Source organism: Triticum dicoccoides, chromosome 7A, assembly GCF_002162155.2.
Source record: "Triticum dicoccoides isolate Atlit2015 ecotype Zavitan chromosome 7A, WEW_v2.0, whole genome shotgun sequence".
NCBI classification, from domain to species: Eukaryota; Viridiplantae; Streptophyta; class Magnoliopsida; order Poales; family Poaceae; genus Triticum; species Triticum dicoccoides.
Genome location: NC_041392.1, coordinates 299,857,724 through 299,882,104, shown reverse-complemented (window position 1 = coordinate 299,882,104; position 24,381 = coordinate 299,857,724). Strand labels below are relative to the sequence as shown.

The 24,381-nt window shown below is 44.5% G+C and overlaps 1 protein-coding gene across 1 annotated transcript in view; it reads right to left on the bottom strand.

Annotated features, from left to right (window-relative positions):
• Nucleotides 1-1,286, bottom strand: part of LOC119332711 (peroxisome biogenesis protein 1-like) — a 9,994-nt gene extending 8,708 nt beyond the window's left edge. Inside the window, exons 1-3 of the mRNA XM_037605866.1 lie at nucleotides 1,042-1,286; nucleotides 339-512; nucleotides 1-87 (exon numbers count right to left, since the gene is read on the bottom strand). The exon at nucleotides 1-87 is cut by the window's left edge and continues 10 nt beyond it. Coding sequence (XP_037461763.1) covers nucleotides 1-87; nucleotides 339-512; nucleotides 1,042-1,257 — 477 coding nt within the window. The 5' untranslated portion in view covers nucleotides 1,258-1,286. The remainder of the gene's footprint in view (nucleotides 88-338; nucleotides 513-1,041) is intronic.
• Between the last annotated feature and the right edge of the window lie 23,095 nt (nucleotides 1,287-24,381).

Here is a 24,381-nt window from a genome sequence, read left to right as displayed (position 1 = left end):
GGGACTAGATGAAACCACAACAAACTTTACAATATTATGGCCATCCAACCACAGCGGAAATTTCATGCCCTCATAAACAATACCGACCTAGTTTGAAGAACAACATTGAAATTTTACGGATTAGATCTGAAAATGGATTTGTAAATAAGTAATACAGAAACACTGAAGTGCATTGTACAGATGATTTAATTTATTGTAAGACCTGAATTAACAGTTGGTATAGCATGTGATGAAGAGAAATAATTTGCTGCAGAACTTATAACATCACTAGGTTTTAATGGCAGATGAAATCAGCAAGCACAGCAAACAAACCAACTACTAAAGAGGACATATAATACCTGCTGCAAAATCGTTTCTTCAGCCAAATCAGCACGGCTCTCTAGTATCTCCCAATCATCCTCACTAAAGGGCTCTATACTGACCGAGTCAGCTATGGTCAGAGAGCGAGCTACACTGAGTTGAGCTATCGTTGCATCAGGCAATGAAATGCACTCTGCCAACTCCTGTGCAACCTGCAAGGCTCTACCGTTTGATGTCATACTGCAAATATCTGGAGCATTTTTTTCTTTTATATATTGTATAGAAACGTGTTTAAGGTAAACCAATCAAGGGCAAATCATAGATGATCGCTACAATTATGCACAAGGGATCGCGATTTTACAACAAGTACTGGATTGGATTGACAACAAGTAGACAAATCTCGATGATTCTGATTCCATGCAACCCCAACAGCGACCCATCAAACAATTAAGTAAAATTCCATAATTTTCTCCACGCAGGGATCTTGTTTTCATGACTTTTCTTGTTCTTATAGTATACTGACATACTAAGACGGAGGCCTCTGATCCACGAGGAACAGAATTTACAATATTAAGGAATTGAAACGACTTAACGGAATCTCAATAAATTTGATCCCCAAAACCTCCGAAGCAAGCATCAGTTCAGTGAAACGTAGCAGTAAATTCCGACTCCTAGAGGCTCTAACTAACCAACCAGATGCCATGGCTATCCATTCATACTAGGGATGAAGGAGTCACTCGCCTCGATGGCGCGGGATCGGGACGCGGCGCCGGACCAGGCTAGGGACCACCGTGCGCCGGCGGCCGCGCGGAGGTCGAGCGCGAGGACGGGCGGGAGGTCGCCTGAGGCGGAAGTGCGGGAGAGGGCCTCGATGAGGTGGAGCGGGAGCGCGACGAAGCAGCTCCGGGCACCGCCCACGACGCGCACCTCCACCTCCATCCCACCACCACTCACCATGGCTCGCCTTGCCCTCTTTTGGACCTGGACTCTTCTTCTGTTTGGATGGTCAAACAAAAGTCAACCGTTCTTTTATTATTTCCGAGGAGGGAACTACAGTAGTTTGGAACACATGAATTTCAACAGGGTGCCAAAATAATATTATTTCTCGAGAAACCGGCAGAAAAAAAATCAATTAAGAGAAGTAGATTTTCATTTACAATATTGAGAAACAGTATAACGTAGCGAGCTATGAGGCACCACGTTCATTTTCCTACGTAAGCCGTTGGATCATTTAAGAAGCGGTGTAGATCTTTCCTTCGCGTCTCAGCACACGGTCATTGCTGCAGCAGGCCCATCGTCTCTTGGGCCGCTGCTCCGAAGACTGACCTAGGAGAGCTGACGTTGACTGGGCTTTGTTTGTGTGGGTAACAGTTGTGTGCCTGGGACAGCGTCGTTAGCCCATCACAGAAGCAATCGCACGGTAGCGATGACGCCTACGACGACGTGGGCAGTAGAGGGGATTCTCCTGCGGCGGCGGCGGTGGCGTGGGGAATTTGCTCTGGCGATAGTGGCATACGACATTGCTTGACGGAGCTGAGGAGAGGTGATGGCAACCGCTCCACAGTGGGCGAGGTGAGATGCATGGCGCAGCGAATATCTTTGGCAGCGGGGGATGCAAGATGGAGATAGGAGGAGTGCGGGTGGCGGTGGTCGGTGGGTCAGCAACTTCTGCTTCTCTCTAGCGATCGCCGGCGACATTATTCGTTGTCTAGCTACCCTCAGCCACCATCGCCCGTCTGTTCAATCGCCCCTGATGGCTACACATAGCAGCAATGCAGACTAGACAGTCCATGTCCTGCTTTCTGTGACCCGTCGTCGTTGTAGTTCACATATCCTCGCAGCCGAGCATATCCATGTGAACTGAAGCATTGCTAATGTTTCACATGTATCCAGTTCGAAGCATAACCATGTCGAAGGTTAATGAAACACTTTTCAATAACAAAATTGGCAGGAACCTTGAGGCAATGTTCAGTTGCAGTGACATTCATCTGGCTGATGGTACAGTGTCTCCCATCAGCTGCCGATCATCTTTTAGTTTTTTGAGAATTTGCTAGCTTGACTGCACCTCTGGTTGAAAATTTTAGGATATGTAAGCAGCTCCAAAGAGGAAAACTAATACATTCAACGTGCCAATCAGATTGGTATATGAACACATTAGCAGTTTTATTTTCTAGAGATAGGAAAGATGCCACCAAGTGGCAAAATTACATTTTTCAGATGATGAAACTCTTAGTCTCGGTTTCATATTTACTTTTCCTTGATGTTGGGAACAAGTGTAGCATGTGCAGTTCAGTGCCTACTTCATTGATATTTTCTTTGCATATTTAGGGTGATGATGACTTGCTGTGTATTTCTCTTTTTTCTAGCAGATAACAAATTCGCTCTTTCTTCATTACTCTTCCATCATGCAAAGATTATATAACTATATCCAACCAACACAAAATTGATGAGGACGTAATGAGTAATGAAACTTACGTGAACTCACTAGCAGCAAAAGGAAGATAGCTAGAGACGCGCACATACAAAAGAAATCATCATTGGTGCGTTTTTCTGAGAACTTATCATTGGCAGTTGGCACCTTTTAGAAAGTGCAATGATCAACATCGTATTTTTGAGAGTCAATCCACTGTATCCAGAAATCTAATTTGCAATTTTGCATCTTCATGGTTTTTTCTGCGTCAACGCCACAATCCTGAAATCTAATTTACAATTTTGTAGTTTCATGGTTCTTTCTACATCAACGCCTCAACGGGAGTAAAAGTTCAAAATCCAAACATCTTTGTTGAAGATGGTTTGTTCATATTCTTGCACATTGTAATTTCTATAATTTCTTCCAGTGCAGTAGTTTTCCCCTCCACAATCGGACGATATCTTATCAATTGATTAAGAAAACTAATACTTATGACAACTTTGTCTTGGGATGTGGTGGAATTGTTGTTAAACCCTTTCGATTGGCAGAGGTGTATCATACTTTTTGTGAAACATTTTTTTTCAATCTCTGATCTAAATCATGAATGTACATAGGACTTTCAACAAACTTGCATCCATCCATGAAGATAGATGGGTGTGGAAATGTGTGCCCGGTCTTCCTTTTCACACTAAACCGCAAACCAGTTAATTTTCTCCCTCTGTCATCTTACCAATTTTGGGTTAATTTATGCAAATTTAACATCTATGGAAATTCCTATTGATCTATTGTAAAAATCGACGGGTGCGGCAATGCGCGCCATCATGGTCTAGTATATGCACGTGTAAAAAACGAGGTATCAATTTCCCGCGCAAGATATGATGCACATGCACACAGGCGAATATCTACCCTTACTTTTTCTGCAACCTAGTGATGTGTTTATCCACCACTTAACTAGACAAGGTGACGGCTCACATCCTAACCTTGGCGTTTGATGGAGTCACAAGGAAAGCCTACCAACTTTGATTTATTTTCTTAGTTGATACATCAAAATATGGTAGTGGGATGTCCAACCCAATATTTAATGTTTTTCACACCTCCTAAGAAAAAACGCGGTCTTTGCTAAGGTGGGGCATGGTCTCAATATTTGACAGACTCCTTGCTGTGCCATTTCAAATGAACCCTCAATTTATTTTGCCAAGCATATTTCATGGCCACATCGATATAGGGAATGGTTGACATGTGGTAAGTTGTAGATGCCATGATGGCTTATTCGACGGGAACTACCCTCTCACGATGTGTCGGAATCGTTCACCTTCATCCTTAGAGTCTCTGAAAGTCCACTTGTGCATGTGCCTGAAAGGCAAAGGGGAGCCCGAATATTTTCCAAGGAAACCTACCAACTTTGCCGGGGAGGTGGTGATAATATCATTGATATCAAGACCCTCACATTTGGTTGGAAAATCTTTGTCTTCCATAAGTTCGTCTGCAAGAGCAGCATCGCCGGAAGCAGAGACACATGAAAGGGCACCTTATGCCCTATTGGGTTTTGGTTATTGACGGCAAGGAAATAAGACGACTAATGTTTTCAGGTCCATTTAAGGAAAATGGTCCTCATTGATGAGTGGAAACATCATTGGTGATCCTTAGTTTCTCTATTACTAAGTGGTTGTCTTCTTCGAGCTCATAGCATGTTGGACTTTGGTTTCCAAGATTGACACCGACTTTAAGGGCAATCATCTTATCAAAGAGGGGCACAAGCAAAATAACTAGGATTGAATTCCAAGTGAAGATCCACAACTAAAATCCCTGGGTTTTTGACTTTTGCCACTCAATCCCCCGTTTTTCCTATCCTCGATAATTATGATTATTTTTTGTTCGGCAATATCGACCCTATGAAGAATGAGCGAGCCTACTAAGAGAACCATGTTCTTTTATCTGTTCAGAACCGTCTTTTTTTCACTCTGATACCACCAAGGTTTGTTTCCTTTGGGTCCATCCCAACAAGAACTGGTACCTTTGAGCATAGTTTTTTATCCGACACTTCCAAGCATGGTGGGCCCATAACCCACAGTTCCACATGATCGAAACCCGACTCTCCTGTACACCCCTATTGCCAAAGTTATTCCTCGCGCTTGACTTCGTATGTAATTCACGGGCCACCTTCCAAGTGATCTATTATGTTATCAGACGCAATACTTATACTCATTGCTCTGGACCCCTCTCACACTGTGTTTTAGACATCGAACGATTATCTATCCGATTGAAACTTCTTATTGTACCTAGTTTCCTCTCGATGACTTTCTTGAATCTCAACTCGAGAGATGACTTTATGCCTTGTTCACGGAGATAGCCCCCAGGTACCTAACATGTGTTGAGCTCCGTCCTTCTCGAGTTTCCCCCCTTATCTTTTTTGTAAGTACGATGGAGATCGTGAAGGAAGAATGACAACTTCGTCACGATGCCCTGAAGCAAAGAACGAAAGACATCAACCGATGTAGAGCATCCTATGGTCATCCCCATGGACCTACCATCGTCTCATCAAGTGCCAAGAGGACCAATGACACGAGCACGAGCTAGAGCTCTCGAGACCGAGGTGACTTCCTTCCTTAGTGATATCCCATATGATCCACTCGAGACATGGTTACAATCTAAGTCCGGAATGTTGTGCATGATCAGGTACCAAGAAGGCCCTCCCAAAGATGCACGTGAAGAAGGACAAGTTCCCAAGTTCATGGATGAAGAGGAACGTGATGACCCACAAGTATAGGGGATCTATCTTAGTCCTTTCGATAAGTAAGAGTGTCGAACCCAACGAGGAGCAGAAGGAAATGATAAGCAGTTTTTAGTAAGGTATTCTCTGCAAGCACTGAAATTATCGGTAACAGATAGTTTTGTGATAAGGTAATTTGTAACGGGTAACAAGTAATAAAAGTAAATAAGGTGCAGCAAGATGGCCCAATCCTTTTTGTAGCAAAGGACAAGCCTGGACAAACTCTTATATGAAGGAAAACGCTCCCGAGGACACATGGAAATTATCGTCAAACTAGTTTTCATCACGTTCATATGATTCGCGTTCGGTACTTTGATAATTTGATATGTGGGTGGACCGGTGCTTGGGTACTGCCCTTCCTTGGATAAGCATCCCACTTATGATTAACCCCTCTTGCAATGTAAGTGCATCTAGTGCCACCCCTAGTTGGTTTTGGAGTATTGACGACAAACCTAGTTGAGGGACTAATGTGTTTGTGAGAATTGCAGGATAACACAGGTAGAAGTCCCTCATTGATTCGGTTTTCCTACTAGAGATGACCCCTAAAAATGTATGAAGACATTGAAGTCAAAGGTGGTATGTGAAGACATTCACATTGAAGACTATGACGAGAGAATACATCGCGTGAAGACTATGGAGCGCGAAGACTTAGTAGTTTCGTTGTTCTGTGTTTTTCTTTGTTGAGTCATAGGAACCACCGTACTGTTAAGTGGGGTCCAAGAGAACCAGTCAGAATGCCTAAAGTGATGCTTAACCAAAATCCTATGTCTTCGAGTGAAGACTATGAGAGCAAATCTTGTCCAGAGTTGGATAAGTCAGCTTTGCTTGTAGCCCAAGTAAAGTTGCCGTGTGTGTTTGAAATCTGACCGTTGGAACACGTGTCAGTTCCTTAGTGACCCAGGGTCATTTCGGACAAATCAGGTCGGGTTGCCTAGTGGCTATAAATAGCCCACCCCCTACAACCATAAATGGTTGGCTGCTCAGAGTTAGAGTACGGCTTTTGTCGTTTGAGAGCAACCCACCTCGAAGCCTTTGAGAGAGAATTCCTTGCGAGGATAAAGCCCTAACCACCCAGAGCCAAAGAGTGTTAGGCATCACTTAAGTTTTCCTGTCTGTGTGATCTGAAGACTTATTACACTTGAGGACTGTGAATCCTCCAGCCGGTTAGGCGTCGCGTTCTGAGCATCCAAGAGTCATTGTGGATCACCGGTGAACGAAGTCTGTGAAGGTTTGGAAGTCTACCTTGAAGACTTACCAGAGTGATTGGGCGAGGACTGGGTGTCCTTAGCTCAAGGGGAATAAGGTGAAGACGAGGTCTTCTGAGTTGAATCTCAGCCTCCCTAACCAGACGTACAGTTGTCACAGCAACTGGAACTGGTCCAACAAATCATTGTCTTCAAAGAGTCACTGGTTTCATCCTTCCCTTCCCTCTATTTACTATTGGTCCTTGTGAAGTCATTGTATGATTGCATTATCTTCTGTCTTCACTGAGTGACTGCTTGTTCTGATTGGCTTCACAATATCTTCTTACCTGATCCTTACTGCCTAGCTCCTATTTGTCATTGCGCTTTCACTTTATTGAATACTTGACTATGGTTTGCCTAGTGTAGTCTACCTTCCGCTGCATGGTAATAGGTTTATTTCTATCGGTTATCGTCGAAACTTCCATGTTTTGAAGACTTTCATAAAAATCGCCTATTCACCCCCCCTCTAGTCGATCACTAGCACTTTCAATTGGTATCAGAGCAAGGTACTCCCTTGTTCTGTGTGATTCGGTTTAACCACCTGGAGTTTTAGCTATGTCAACTGTAGGGATAATTAAAGTCTCTGTTGCGTGCCCCGTCTTCGATGGAACTGAATATCCCTACTGGAAGAATAAGATGTGCATGCATCTTGAAGCCATTGATGTCGACCTATGGTATGTCGTCAAGAATGGCGTTCCCAAGGCTGGAGAAGGTGTCACTGCTGCTGATGTCAGAAGTTCATTCAACTGGACTCTACTGCCAAGAATATCATCTGTGGTCATCTGACCAAAGGACAGTATGGCCGCGTGAGTGCTTTGGAAACATCTAAGCTAGTCTGGGACTGGCTCTCCAAGGTCAACGAAGGCGTCTCAACCCAGAGAGATCAAAGAATCAGTGTCCTTCGCAACCTCTTCAACCGCTTCAAGAGAAATGACAATGAGAATGTCCAGCTCACGTTTGATCGACTCACTGACATCACAAATGAGCTTCAAGCCCTCGGCGCTACTGAGATCACCAAGCATGAAGTCGTCAAGACACTCTTGAGATCACTTGACAGTTCGTTTGACACCCTAGCCCTGATGATTCAAGAACGTCCTGATTTCAAGACACTCGATCCGTCTGACATACTTGAGAGGCTCAACACACACGAGTTTCAGCTTTCTGAGAAAAGAGACATCTATGGTCCCAACTATGGGCGAACTCGTGCCTTGAAGGCAAAAGCTGTCTCCTCATCTGAAGAAGAATCTGACAGCAGTTCTGATGATCCTGAAGACATAGGAAAGGAGCTTGCTATGCTTGTGAAGAAGTTCCAAAAATTCACCAAGAAGAAAGGCTTCAGAAAGTCTTCACGATCAAGCTCAAGGAATGATGAAGCTTCTGCTCATGACTACAAGAAGAGAACATGTCACAAGTGCAAGAAACCTGGCCACTACATCTCTGAGTGTCCATAGTGGGACAATGAGAAGAAGAAGAAGAAGAAGAAGAAGAAGAAGAAGAAGAAGAAGAAGAAGAGCAAGGAGTATGACTCTGACGACAAGAAGAAGAAGAAATACTCAAAGTCTTCTTCCAAGTCTTCCTCAAAGTCTTCATCACACAAGAAGAGCTCATCTGGCAAGGCACGTGCGTTTGTTGGCAAGGAAATGGATTCTGAGGAGGAGTCCGCTTCTGAGGAGGCGGAGGTGGAGTCTGAGGAGGAGTCCGATTCTGGCGTTGCGAGTCTGGCTACAACATACGTTGCCAAGTCCATCTTCAACACTAAAGACAATGACTTCATCACCGACACCAATGCAAATGACAAGGACTACTCCGCTCCTTCCTACTGCTTCATGGCACGCGGTGCCAAGGTAAACACATGCACTACTCACTATCAAATATCTAGTGACGATGACTCTGATTGTGGTTCCAAACCCAGCTACAAAACCCTTGCTAAAATTGCAACTGAACAACAAAAAGCTATGGAACACATTCAAAAACTGTTAGACAAAAGCGATGATCTGTTAGACGCTGAAATGACTCGATCTCAGTCCTTAATTGAAGACATAAAAAATCTTCATGTTAAGTATGAGGAACTTGAAAGTCGTCATGAAATGCTCTCAACAACTCATGAAAGGCTTTCCTATGATTATCTTCAAAGGAAGCAAGATCTTGAGAAATTGAGAGCGGCTCATGAAGATCTTTAAAAGGAAAACAAGTCACTTCGCGCCGAACAGATCAATTCAGCTCAGGAAGGATTTGAACCACCATGTCTTAAATGCATTGAGCGTGATAACGCTACTTCTGTTGCTAAATGTTCTACTGCTGCTACTATTGCAATATCTTCAACTGTTGATGTGGTAACTAACCCCTCTGCTGAGGATACCACTGCTATTGCTGATGAGAATGCTAGGTTGAAGACACTGCTTGAAACAGGGATGTACAAAAGTCTCAAAGGGCATCAGACACTATGTGATGTCCTCAAAAGGCAGATCCTGAACCAAAACCCTAGGAAAGAGGGTGTTGGGTTCGAAAGGAAAATGAATGCTGATGGCTCTTACTGGAAACCTGAGCAGTACCCTAAAACCACATGGGTTGCTGCAAAGGAACCTTCAGCGGATCCATCCACCCTATTTGGCTTCACTTGTGCTAATCCCATTGTTATTAATGAATCCTTTGATGCAAACTATAAACTGTTTAAGAATCAGAATGGTGAAGTGTTTGCCAGGTATATTGGTACTAACTGCAGGAATGGACCGCCTATGAAGAAGATCTGGGTGCCGAAAAGGTGTTTGGAGAATCTTCCTGTGAATGTCATCATGACACCACAGGTGAAGAAGACAAACCCCAGACCACAGGCTTCATACAGTCCAAAGGTTTCATACAGACAGAGGACTCACCTGAGTCGTACTAACGCAAATGTTTTGCAGGGAAACCATACTGAGGCCTATGAATATGAGCGTGTTTCATCAAACCGCCATGTTCATAAGACCAAGAACTATTCTGCTTATTCTTATGAGTACTATTGTCTACCTGCAAGACTCTTTGCTAGGGCTCCAAAGCCAAAGTTCTCAGATGCTGCACTTAGACTCATTGCTTCGAAGCCACCCTTGAAGATGTGGGTGGCTAAGAAAGCTTAACTCTCTTTTGCAGGGAAAGGTCTCCAGCCGAAAACCAAAATCGTCTGACGCTATTGCTGGGGACCTTAAACATCTTGTAGGGCGCAAGATCAAATGCCCAAATGGTCTTATTATGTATTTTGTTTCTCAGTCACTTGCTACTTACCCTATCAATCCTAACCGTGATCTAAGCTTTCATAATCTACTTGCTCGTCAAATGTTTATGCTTCACAATTCTCTTCGTGAAGCCTATCCCCCTAACTGCAATGTAGGGTACGACACCAGCAGCTTCAGAATGGATTATTGATAGTGGGTGTACCAATCACATGACTGGCAAGCGAAGCCTTCTCATGGGCTCAACCTTACGTCCATCTGACAAAAGTCACATCACATTTGCTGACACTGGTAAAAGCAAGGTATTGGGTCTAGGTAGAGTTGCAATCTCAAAGGATCAACACATGGATAAAGTCATGCTTGTTGAATCCCTTGGTTTCAACTTAATGTCTGTCTCAATGCTTTGCAATTTAAACATGATTGTGGTATTTGGAAAATATCATTGCCTTGTTCTAATGGAATCTGACAAGTCTCTAGTGTTTGAAGGGTATCGGAAAGATGATTTGTACGTGGTAGATTTCTCAGCAGGACCACAACTTGCCGTATGTCTTCTAGCAAAAGCTTCTGAATGCCGACTCTGGCATCGGAGGCTAGGGCATGTTGGCATGAGGAACCTCCACACTCTTGCAAGGAAGAAGCATGTCATAGGCATCAAGGGCGTCAAGTTCAAGAAGGATCACTTATGTGGTGCCTGTGAAGCAGGAAAGATGACGAGGGCCAAGCATCCCTCGAAGACAATCATGACAACAACTCAACCCTTCGAACTGCTCCACATGGATCTTTTCAGTCCCACTCATTACTCAACTCTTACTACTACTGCTTGTCTCTATGGCTTTGTCATTGTTGATGATTATTCAAGATATACTTGGGTGCATATAATCCTCTACAAGACTGAAGTGCAGGATGTCTTCAGACGCTTCGCCAATCAAGCAATGAACAACTATGGCGCCAAGATAAAGCACATCAGAGGTGACAATGGCACTGAATTCAAGAACACTGTCCTAGATACATATCTTGATACATTAGGCATCACACATGAATTCTCAGCTCCATACACGCCATAGCAGAATGGCGTCGTCGAACACAAGAACAGAACACTTATTGAGATGGCCCGGACAATGCTTGATGAATACAAGACTCCAAGAAAATTCTGGCCGGAAGCCATTGATATTGCATGCCATATCATCAACCATGTTTATCTTCACAAGCTTTTGAACAAGACATCCTATGAGCTCCTTACTGGCAAGAATCCAAATGTCAGTTACTTCAGAGTATTTGGCGCCAGGTGCTGGATCAAGGACCCACATCACACTTCAAAATTTGCACCAAAAGCACATGAGGGTTTTATGCTTGGATATGGAAAGGATTCGCACTCCTACAGAGTCTTCAACCTTTTTCACTATAAAGTGGTAGAAATAGTGGGTGTGCGGTTTGATGAGACGAACGGCTCACAAAGAGAGGACCTGCCAAATGTGCTAGATGAAGTTCCATCCAGTGAATCAATCAAACTTATGGGAACTGAAGAAATCATACCGTCTGAAGCTCAGCCTGAAGAGGAACTTATATCTCCGCACCTGATCAACCTGAAGACAATGCTCAGCCGGAAGGCAATCCCTCTAACAATGACAATGATCAGCAAGAGCAAAATCTTCGTCCTGTACATCCTCGTGTTGCAAATGAAGTACAGATTGAGAGAATAATTGATAGCATCAATGCACCAGGTCCACTCACTCGTTCAAGGGCAACACAGCTAGCAAATTTCTGTGGGCACTTTGCATTTGTCTCAATATCTGAACCCAAGAAAGTTGAAGAAGCCTTCTTGGAACCCGAATGGATTCAAGCTATGCAAGAAGAGCTTCAACAGTTTGAGCTGAATAATGTATGGGAACTGGTTAAGCGTCCTGATCCTCGCAAGCACAATATAATAGGCACCAAATGGATATATCGCAACAAGCAAGATGAGCATGGTCAAGTTGTCAGAAACAAAGCTCGTCTCGTTGCTCAAGGGTACACTCAAGTTGAAGGGATTGACTTCGATGAAACATTTGCTCCTGTGGCTAGACTTGAAGCCATACACATACTGCTGGCCTATGCAAATCATCATAACATCCTTCTGTATCAAATGGATGTGAAGAGCGCCCTTCTCGATGGCAAGATTGAAGAAGAAGTGTATGTTGCACAACCGCCTGGCTTTGAAGATCCAAAACATCCTGACATGGTGTACAAGCTCAATAAGGCACTGTACGGCCTCAAACAAGCCCCTCGGGCTTGGTATGACACACTCAAATACTTCCTGAAAAGCAAAGGCTTCAAACCTGGTTCCCTCGACCCCACTCTCTTCACGAAGACATATGATGGTGAACTGTTTGTGTGCCAAATATATGTGGATGACATTATCTTCGGCAGCACCAATCAGAAATACACTGACGAGTTTGGATATATGATGCAAGAGCAATATCAGATGTCCATGATGGGTGAGCTAAAGTTCTTCCTTGGTCTTCAAATACGTCAGCAACGCAACGACATCTTCATATCTCAATAGAAGTATCTCAAAGATTGCCTGAAGAAATTTGGGATGCAAGACTGCAAAGGCTTCACGACTCCAATGCCAGCCAAACATCAGCTGGGTCCCGACGACAATGGTAAAGAGTTCGATCAAAAGGTATACCGCTCCATGATTGGTGCTTTACTTTATCTATGTGCATCTAGGCCAGATATTATGCTTAGTGTTTGCATGTGTGTTCGATTCCAAGCGGCACCAAAGGAATCGCATCACTTAGCTGTGAAGCGAATTCTTCGATATTTGGCTCACACCCCAACATTAGGATTATGGTATCCAAAGGGCTCAGAGTTTGATCTGGTTGGATTCTCGGATGCTGATTATGCTGGTGACAAGGTGGATCGCAAGTCTACTTCAGGCACATGTCATTTTCTAGGACGATCACTTGTATGTTGGTCTTCAAAGAAGCAGAACTGTGTATCTCTCTCCACTGCTAAATCTGAATACATTGCTGCTGGATCTTGTTGCGCTCAGCTTCTATGGATGAAGCAAACACTCAAAGACTATGGCATTCATCTGAAGCAAGTGCCACTCTATTGCGACAACGAAAGCGCCATTAAGATTGCCAACAACCCAGTTCAGCACTCGAAGACAAAGCACATTGAAATTCGTCATCACTTTCTCAGAGATCATGTTGTGAAGGAAGACATTGATATCATACACGTCAACACTGAAGAGCAATTGGCAGATATCTTCACCAAGCCCTTGGATGAGAAGATGTTTTGCAAGTTACGGTGTGAGCTAAATATCTTGGAATCCTCAAATGTCCTGTGATCAGGCACACATCCTAACACTTATGCATATTGATGACTTAGATGTGCAACACACGAAGTAAAGTATATCTTCAATCAATGAAGACATACATTCTAAGTGTGAATACATCAATGTGGAATTTGACTTCGGAGCGCCATGATAATTGTGCATCGTGTCTGGGTCTAATACTTCCTATACGGTGGGTAACACCACCACCAAATTCTTCTGTTTGAAGTGTTTCACCCATGCGTTACATCTGCTATGTCTTCACATTTTGTTTATCTTCATTCTCAACTTGTCTTCATGATTATCTTCACTATGTTGGTTTGATTGTCTTTCTCACATATATATATATATATATACTAGTGTTCTGTCCTCTATAACATTCACTTATAGCTATGTCTTCTTGTTGAAACTTTTGAACTAAGTGAATGTGATTGGACCCTAACCTCTCTATGCTTTCTATCTCAAACTCTATCTCTCCAAATCATATGCATTCTATTGAAACTGTCGAATATCCTCTCTGCGTCCTTGTCAGCAGAAGATAAAGAGATAAACATTAAGTCTGTTTTCAATGCTAATTCCTTCACCTGAAACCCGGAGAAGTGGGAACGACCACCCGACAATCCCGGTGTGCGTGGGAACGTGGGACAACTCCAAGTATGTTGCATGTTTGCCACGTGTTCCTCGGATGTGAACCGCCAGGGGCACCTGCGTAATTGTGTTGTGCCACACACTTCCTTATAAATACATGTCCCCTGCGGTCAAGAAAACCTTCTTCCACCTCTCCACCTCGTCAAACCCTAGCGCCCCCGCTAGCTCTCGACGACGCTGGCGATGAAGCGCTTAGCTGCCGCGACTTCTCTGACGCTGTCCTCATGCCAGCCGCGGACATCGTCTTCTCCGCTGCCGCCGTAGGTGTTCTCCGTCGCCAAGATAGGGCACGGTGGATTGAACTGCTCAGTCTCCTACTCTTCCCATCTAGCAGTTCTTTGTGTGGTAAATATAACTCTATTTTTACCATCTTTTTGATCCTCAAAGACTCATCCTGTTTGCCAAAATAAGTTTCTGCCTATACAATGTTAGATCTATCCTGTCTGCATCTCATACTGCCTAGTATATTCACTTAAGCTTCATATCTAGTTAGATTCCTCACTTGTACTTATTCGCGGATTCGTACAAATCTGGAACCAACTCTCAACATATAGACCAACTCTCAACATATAAGTGAATGTCTTCGCACGATGAGGTCAATGTCTCCTAAACTGATTTATCTTCAAAATCTTCTGAGAATGCATATGACCTCTTCCCCTTCCCTCGCATCTCTAATGCTGTCACAGGTACATGTCTGTGGGAGAATCCCTTGGTTCTCATAGTCTGCATTCGTTTGCAGAATTCTTACAACATCACATTAACTCTCCCGAAGCCAGTTCATGTTTGTCCAGCAAGCGAAAGCCTTTGAAGCCTTTGAACGTAGTGAAGCCATTCAGTTTGAAGTTCATGGCTGCAGAGAAATCAGTAAGGAAGGGTGGCAGACAGTGTCATGGGGGAACGTCAAAAGATTTGCCTGATGACCTCTCAGAGCTTTACAAGACAGATCCTGAAGAGGATTACAATCAGCGCAAGACCCGAATCCAATGGATTCAAAGATATTGGGCAGAACAATGGTTCAAGTACAGGTTTGTGACCCAGGAATATGTTGAGAAAAATGCCATCAAACGACCATGGCGAGACATCCTATACAGAAATCTTCAACCCAGGTCCAGAGATGAAGCCATTGAACAAGGCTTCTATCCCTGCATGGTCCGTGGACCACAGCCTGCGGATGCACACCCATCGTCATTGCTATGGTGTCGTGACGACAATCTGTTCAAATGCAACTTCCAGTTTGCCAATAATTCGTCTAAGCAAAACAAGAAGTCATTAGGACTAGACTTCAACCCTGGCCCTTCTGCTCCCCGTGCCGATGGCACCCGCGAAGCTGAACCCAATCTTGTTGGGCCCTTCTACAACCTAGAAGGTCTTATCACTCATATCATGGTTCAAGGGACAGCCGTGGATGAACCTGCAGATGACGCTGAATCTGATGAAGCGCCTGCACCGCCGAAGCCAAAGAAACTGAAGCAGCCTAAAGCTTCAAAGCCTGCCTCAGCACCAAAAATCTCACGGGCGAAGCCACTGGCTACTGCACCTCCTGAAGACAGTGTGCAGTCTGAAGATTTGTCACGCATCTCCAAGCCCTCGAGAGTAAAGATGCCTTTGCAACACACCAGCCAAGAACTGACTGCTGCTGCTATTCTGCGCAACGACGCGATTGATCTATCCAGCGATGAAGATCTTGCAGATGACGCTCTTGAGCAACTGATCAAGAGCAAAGAAAGAAGCAGAAATCTTCAATGATTTGCCTCTCTTTGACGTGGCAATCATCCACAACTTCATTGATGAGTGGTTTGACACGCCCAACCTCAGCTTTGAAGATCTGCAACTTCCAATTGGCCTCAGTGTCGCCTTCCATGGCGCCATTGCTTCAGAGCTAGCTCTAGCTCAGCGCATCGTTGAACTAAAGCAAAAGATCGACTTTGAAAAAGCTCAGTTCAAGAAGCACATGGCCAAGCTCAGCGTGCAAGAGGTCAAAAACTTCAAGATCATGCTGCACGAGCTCAAAGAAGCCTTTCCCAAGAAGCGTGAAGAAGCTCAAGGTTCTCGTGAGCGCATGAAGAGCCTGGCTGACAAGTGTGTGCAAGCCTACAATGAGGCTGAGAAGCGCAAGGCTCTTGGTCATCCTGGCATCGATCCCAGGATGGCTGCAAAGAAGAAGAAGAAGCCAGCTGTGGCCGAACCCTAAGCACCAAGGAAGGAAGCACATCCCATTGTCTTCCCAGCCAGCATGACCGGCTTGAAGCCAAAGGTCAGGTCAACCGCTTCAGAACTGAAGAAGACGAGGAATGCTGAGGCTGAAGCAAGAAAGAGGAAACATCCTGAAGCCTCTGATGCTGCTCCCTCCAAGAAGAAGCGCAAGACCAAGAAGGATTAGGCTGCTCCCACAGAGCCCTTAGTTGTTGAACCCATCTCCATGGTTCGCCCTGCAGCTGAACATCAAGAGCGCCAACTGATTGTCCATGAGCCTGCTTCCACAAAGGCTCATGAAGCTGAAGACATTCCAGCAATTGATCCCACCGCTGCTGAAGACATTGGTCACCATGACAATGTTAAAGATGATGTAGTTCTTCCTCAGATCGAGCACCAACTAGTATCTCACCTGTGCTTACGCACAGCGAACTCATCAGCATTGGTCGTCCTCTAACGCCAATTGCTCAAGATGCATCATGGGCTGATCACCCACAACAACAAGTCACACCACCCCGGCAAGAAGAAGAAGATGACCTTGAGGCCCAGCCAACTCCATCTTCAAAGGCGTGGCCAGCATTATGCAGGCTTCGCAAAGGACCAAGGCCTCAAGTCTCTCTTTCGAGCGTTCCAGAAGGAGAAGTGCCTCACCAATCTGTTGCACGTCAAGTGTTTCAAGATGCCACTCCTACTGTGAATGTCTCAGAGTCTGAGGCTAAAGCTGCTGAAGACATTTTCCGGCTGCATCAGCCGATGACACACAAGAAGAAGAACGTGTCCCTACTCCCCCCATTACTATAGAAGCTGTTCTCGAGGAGAACGTGTCTGTGCCCGACCCTCTAGCTCATCAAGTGGAGGTTGAGAATCTTGAGGCTGCCACCACCAACACAAATGAAGCCAATGACGTAGTCATGGCTGAAGCAAATGTGGAGCCTGCACCAACCAATGTGCCAGAAGTCAATGAAGCAAATGATGCAACTGCTCCTGTTCCTGCGCCTGCTGCTGGTCCTCAGTTCAACTATCACGTTGAGCATAGGCCTTAGGTACAGAAGCCAATGCCAAGGTTGCCCAGGTTTCCAGGTCCTGCATCGGCACCCGGATCTTTTAATGTCAACGGCTTCAAAGCAGACAACACCTTCTTCAATAGCGCCAAGAACCCCTACTCAAGGGAAAGACTATCTTCTGATCGGTTCTGGAGCTATCCGCAGCGAAGTTATTACTCATACATTCTGTACAATCAAGGTCGCATTTTCCCTCATATGCGTCTTGACACTGAAGCCATAACTGGTCTGCCTTGCTTGGAAGAAGCTCTGGATTGCTTCAAAGAGTGTGGATTGTTGCCGTTCGTCACCGATAGAGAGCACTGGAACGAAGAATTGCTGCTCCAATTCTATGCCACTCTTCACATTCGTGGCTACAATAGAGATCCAAAGACTTGGGTCCTTGAGTGGATGACCGGCAGTGTTCATCACGAAGCCGAAGCCCTTGATATCATTGAGCTCACTGGTCTGCCCACTCCTGGAGATCTTTATGAACCTGGTTGTCAGCTTCACAGTGCAGCTATGGAGAGCATCTTTCAGAAGCCTGAACCAAACATGAGTCAGATGCTCAGCATGATGAAGCCTTTGCCTCCAGATGCTGCATATCCTAAGGAGTTCTTTGTTGAAGACCTTGAGTATCTGCCATGCACTATCTATCACATTATAAGGCGAACTCTCTGGCCCATCAAAGGACATTCTCCACATGCAAAGCTGGAAGGTGCAATGAAGACTTTGGTCTTTTATATTCTTCACGGCAAATGCTTCAATGCACAATACTTCTTCATCCGCCAACTTGCTGCATCAGGATCTGATCTTTTTGGCTTGAAGTTTTACGCTCCATGGATAATGTGGCTGATCAAACTACACTCAACTATCTCATATCAGCCCTCTGCTCGCAATCATCAGATCTTTCTGCCTGACATTGATATGTTCGTTGAAGCCATCTATCCAGAGCCTACCAAGGAGCCTCTTAGTCTTCAGAATGCTAAGCATCAAAGCTTCTCTCAAAACATTGAAGGAGTTGAAGCAGTCACTCGTGTTTATCCTCTGGCTGGTACTACACGTGCACCTCATCGTGCCCTCACTGAAGCCACTGAAAGCACCATTGCCCAACGGCCCAAGAAGCGATCTCGTGTTCTCAATGACCGAGAGCTTCTAGTTGCCCTTCATCAGAAACAGGATAGGCATCATGACTGGCTGAAGCGCCAAATGCAAAGCCTCTTGGTGGACGTAAACAGGATTCGCAATCTTGCCACCAAGAATGCCTTTGTTGCCCATGAAACCTGTCGGCGTACATGGAAAGGACTGACGCTTATGTGCTCTGAGGATGATCTTCAAGAGGATGGCTTCTCTGAACGCTTCAAGTTTGACTCCACACCTCCAAGAATGACTGTGCTGTGACGAACTCTGTCTCTTGAAGACTCTGAGTTCTCTTCCTCCGCGGCAACTATGAATGGCAGAGTGATCGATGACGAAGATGATGCCACTTCACCGCCCCTACTTATGCACGCATCGACACTGCCCCGAGTTCATCTGCACAGCCTAACAACACCAACGACTTTGCTGCTTCACCTACTCCTCATGGGAACGAGTAGATGCTCCATGTCTTCAAACCTTTTTGGTCCTTACTGACAAAAGGGGAAGAAGCATATGAGTTTGATAGTCTTCAAGCGGGTCCATATGGGCGGTTGCTTTATATTTTGCCTAAGTGTTTACAACTCTCGTTTTGATACATTTGGTTCTTTGAGTTGTAACACTTAAAACTCGATGGTCGTCTGCTACTTATTTGCTATTCTGCGATGCAATGATAAATTCCGCATGTGCGACGATAAATTCCGCACTTAGATCATTTTGCAGACGTCCATTTTCATTATGCATGTCATTATCTTCACATACTTTTCATGCATGATGAATTGTCATCATAAGTTGAAGAGGATCTCCACAAGTACAACCTGCCATGTGCATTTGCATTCCAAAAGCAAATTACTTATATGCACATCTTCAGGGGGAGCCCTTGCAACTTATGAAGACAATTCCCTATCCCTTACAATTTCACACATTATATTCCCCGTTGAAAACTTCAACTAGTTTGTTATCAATCACCAAAAAGGGGGAGATTGTAAGTGCATCTAGTGCCACCCCTAGTTGGTTTTGGAGTATTGATGACAAACCTAGTTGAGGGACTAATGTGTTTGTGAGAATTGCAGGATAACACAGGTAGAAGTCCCTCATTGATTCGGTTTTCCTACCAGAGATGACCCCTAAAAATGTATGAAGACATTGAAGTCAAAGGTGGTATGTGAAGACATTCACATTGAAGACTATGACGAGAGAAGTCATCGCGTGAAGACTATGGAGCGCGAAGACTTAGTAGTTTCGTTGTTCTGTGTTTTTCTTTGTTGAGTCATAGGAACCACCGTACTGTTAAGTGGGGTCCAAGAGAACCAGTCAGAATGACTAAAGTGATGCTTAACCAAAATCCTATGTCTTCGAGTGAAGACTATGAGAGCAAATCTTGTCCAGAGTTGGATAAGTCAGCTTTGCTTGTAGCCCAAGTAAAGTTGCCGTGTGTGTTTGAAATCTGACCGTTGGAACACGTGTCAGTTCCTTAGTGACCCAGGGTCATTTCAGACAAATCAGGTCGGGTTGCCTAGTGGCTATAAATAGCCCACCCCCTACAACCATAAACGGTTGGCTGCTCAGAGTTAGAGTACGGCTTTTGTCGTTTGAGAGCAACCCACCTCGAAGCCTTTGAGAGAGAATTCCTTGCGAGGATAAAGCCCTAACCACCCAGAGCCAAAGAGTGTTAGGCATCACTTAAGTTTTCCTGTCTGTGTGATCTGAAGACTTATTACACTTGAGGATCATGAATCCTCCAGCCGGTTAGGCGTCGCGTTCTGAGCATCCAAGAGTCATTGTGGATCGCCGGTGAACGAAGTCTGTGAAGGTTTGGAAGTCTACCTTGAAGACTTACCAGAGTGATTGGGCGAGGACTGGGTGTCCTTAGCTCAAGGGGAATAAAGGTGAAGACGAGGTCTTCTGAGTTGAATCTCAGCCTCCCTAACCAGACGTACAGTTGTCACAGCAACTGGAACTGGTCCAACAAATCATTGTCTTCGAAGAGTCACTTGTTTCATCCTTCCCTTCCCTCTATTTACTGTTGGTCCTTGTGAAGTCATTGTATGATTGCATTATCTTCTGTCTTCACTAAGTGACTGCTTGTTCTGATTGGCTTCACAATATCTTCCTACCTGATCCTTACTGCCTAGCTGCTATTTGTCATTGTGCTTTCACTTTATTGAATACTTGACTATGGTTTGCCTAGTGTAGTCTACCTTCCGCTGCATGGTAATAGGTTTATTTCTATCGGTTGTCATCGAAACTTCCATGTTTTGAAGACTTTCATAAAAATCGCCTATTCACCCCCCTCTAGTCGATCACCAGCACTTTCACAAGCATCCGCAACTACAAAAGAAGTATTAAGGTAAACCTAACCATAGCATGAAACATATGGATCCAAATCAGCCCCTTACGAAGCAACACATAAACTAGGGTTTAAGCTTCTGTCACTCTAGCAACCCATCATCTACTTATTACTTCCCAATGCCTTCCTCTAGGCCTAAACAATGGTGAAGTGTCATGTAGTCGATGTTCACATGACACCACTAGAGGAGAGACACCATACATCTCATCAAAATATCGAACGAATACCAAATTCACATGACTACTTATAGCAAGACTTCTCCCATGTCCTCAGGAACAAACATAACTACTCATAAATCATATTAATGTTCATAATCAGAGGGGTATTAATATGCATAAAGGAGTAATCAGCACTACTAGCAACCCACAGGTACCAATCTTAGGTTTTGAGACAAAGATTGGATACAAGAGATGAATTAGGGTTTGAGATGAGATGGTGTTGGTGAAGATGTTGATGGAGATTGACCCCCTCCCGATGAGAGGATCAACGGTGATGACGACGGTGATGATTTCCCCCTCCCGGAGGTATGTTTCCCCGGTAGAACAGCTCCGCCGGAGCCCTAGATTGGTTTCGCCAAGGTTTCGCCTCGTGGCGGCGGAGTTTCGTCCCGAGACCTTGCTTATGGTTTTTTCCAAGACGAAAGACTTCATATAGCCAAAGATGGGAATCGGAGGCCTGCTAGGGGGCCCACGAGATAGGGGGGCGCCAGGGGGGTAGGGCGCGCCCCCACCCTCATGGATGGTGGGTGTGTTGGGGAACGTAGTAATTTCAAAAAAAATCCTACGCACACGCAAGATCATGGTGATGCATAGCAACGAGAGGGAGAGTGTTGTCTACGTACCCTCGTAGACCGGAAGCGGAAGCGTTATAACAACGCGGTTGATGTAGTCGTACGTCTTCACGGCCCGACCGATCAAGCACCGAAACTATGGCACCTCTGAGTTCTAGCACACGTTCAGCTCGGTGACTATCCCCAGACTCCGATCCAGCAGAATGTCGGGGAAGAGTTCCGTCAGCACGACGGCGTGGTGATGATCTTGATGTTCTACCATCGCAGGGCTTCGCCTAAGCACCGCTACAATATTATCGAGGATTATGGTGGAGGGGGCACCACACACGGCTAAGACATCAATGATCAATTGTTGTGTCTTTGGGGTGCCCCTGCCCCCGTATATAAAGGAGTGGAGGAGGGGGAGGGCCGGCCCTCTCTATGGCGCACCCTAGGGGAGTCCTACTCCCACCAGGAGTAGGATTCTCCCTTTCCTAGTAGAACTAGGAGCCCTTCCAAGTAGTAGGAGTAGGAGGGAAGGAAAGGGAAGGGAAAAGGATAAGGAAGGAAGGGGGAGCCCCCCCTCCCTAGTCCAATTCGGACCAGCCCATGGGGAGGGGTGCGGCCAACCTTTGAGGCCTTTCTCTTCTTTCCCGTATGGCCCATTAAGGCCCAATACGAATTCCCGTAACTCCCCAGTACTTCCGAAAATACCCGAATCACTCGGAACCTTTCCGATGTCCGAATATAGTCGTCCAATATATCGATCTTTACATCTCGACCATTTAGAGACTCCTCGTCATGTCCCCGATCTCATCCCGGACTCCGAACTCCTTCGGTACATCAAAACACATAAACTCATAATATAACTGTCATCGAAACCTTAAGCGTGCGGACCCTACGGGTTCGAGAACAATGTAGACATGACTGAGACACGTCTCCGGTCAATAACCAATAGCAGAACCTGGATGCTCATATTGGCTCCCACATATTCTACGAAGATCTTTATCGGTCAGAACGCATAACAACATACGTTGTTCCCTTTGTCATCGGTATGTTACTTGCCCGAGATTCGATCATCGGTATCTCAATACCTAGTTCAATCTCGTTATTGGCAAGTCTCTTTACTCGTTCCATAATACATCATCCTGCAACTAACTCATTAGTTGCAATGCTTGCAAGGCTTAAGTGATGTGCATTACCGAGAGGGCCCAAAGATACCTCTCCGACAATCGGAGTGACAAATCCTAATCTCGAAATACGCCAACCCAACAAGTACCTTCAGAGACACCTGTAGAGCACCTTTATAATCACCCAGTTACGTTGTGACGTTTGGTAGCACACAATGTGTTCCTCCGGTAAACGGGAGTTGCATAATCTCATAGTCATAGGAACATGTATAAGTCATGAAGAAAGCAATAGCAACAAACTAAACGATCAAGTGCTATGCTAACGGAATGGGTCAAGTCAATCACATCATTCTCCTAATGATGTGATCCCATTAATCAAATGACAACTCATGTCTATGGTTAGGAAACATAACCATCTTTGATCAACGAGCTAGTCAAGTAGAGGCATACTAGTGACACTCTGTTTGTCTATGTATTCACACATGTATTATGTTTTCGGTTAATACAATTCTAGCATGAATAATAAACATTTATCATGATATAAGGAAATAAATAATAACTTTATTATTGCCTCTAGGGCATATTTCCTTCAGTCTCCCTCTTGCACTAGAGTCAATAATCTAGTTCACATCGCCATGTGATTTAATACCAATAGTTCACATCACCATGTGATTAAAACCCATAGTTCACATCGACATGTGACCAACACCCAAAGGGTTTACTAGAGTCAATAATCTAGTTCACATTGCTATGTGATTAACACCCAAAGAGTATTGAGGTGTGATCGTGTTTTGCTTGTGAGAGAAGTTTTGTCAACGGGTCTGCCATATTCAGATCCGTAAGTATTTGCAAATTTCTATGTCAACAATGCTCTGCACAGAGCTACTCTAGCTAATTGCTCCCACTTTCAATATGTATCCAGATTGAGATTTAGAGTCATCTAGATCAGTGTCAAAATTTGCATCGACGTAACCCTTTATGACGAACCTTTTGTCACTTCCATAATCGAGAAACATATCCTTATTCCACTAAGGATAATTTTGACCAATGTCCAGTGATCTACTCCTAGATCACTATTGTACTCCCTTGCCAAAAACAGTGTAGGGTATACAATAGATCTGGTACACAGCATGGCATATTTTATAGAACCTATGGCCAAGGCATAGGGAATGACTTTCATTCTCTTTCTATCTTTTGCCGTGGTCGGGCTTTGAGTCTTACTCAGTTTCACACCTTGTAACACAGGCAAGAACTCTTTCTTTGACTATTCCATTTTGAACTACTTCAAAATCTTGTCAAGGTATGTACTCATTGAAAAACTTATCAAGCGTCTTGATCTATCTCTATAGATCTTGATGCTTAATATGTAAGCAGCTTCACTGTGGTCTTTCTTTGAAAAACTCCTTTCAAACACTCCTTTATGCTTTGCAGAATAATTCTACATTATCTCCGATCAACAATTCACATATACTTATCAGAAATGATGCAGTGCTCCCACTCACTTTCTTGTAAATACAGGCTTCACCGCAAGTCTGTATAAAACTATATGCTTTGATCAACTTATCAAAGCGTATATTCCAACTCCGAGATGCTTGCACCAGTCCATAGATGGATTGCTGGAGCTTGCATATTTTGTTAGCACCTTTAGGATTGACAAAACCTTCTGGTTGCATCATATACAACTCTTCTTTAATAAATCCATTAAGGAATGCAGTTTTGTTTATCCAGTTGCCAGATTTCATAAAATGTGGCAATTGCTAACATGATTTGGACAGACTTAAGCATAGATACGAGTGAGAAATTCTCATCGTGGTCAACACCTTGAACTTGTCGAAAACCTTTTGCGACAATTCTAGCTTTGCAGATAG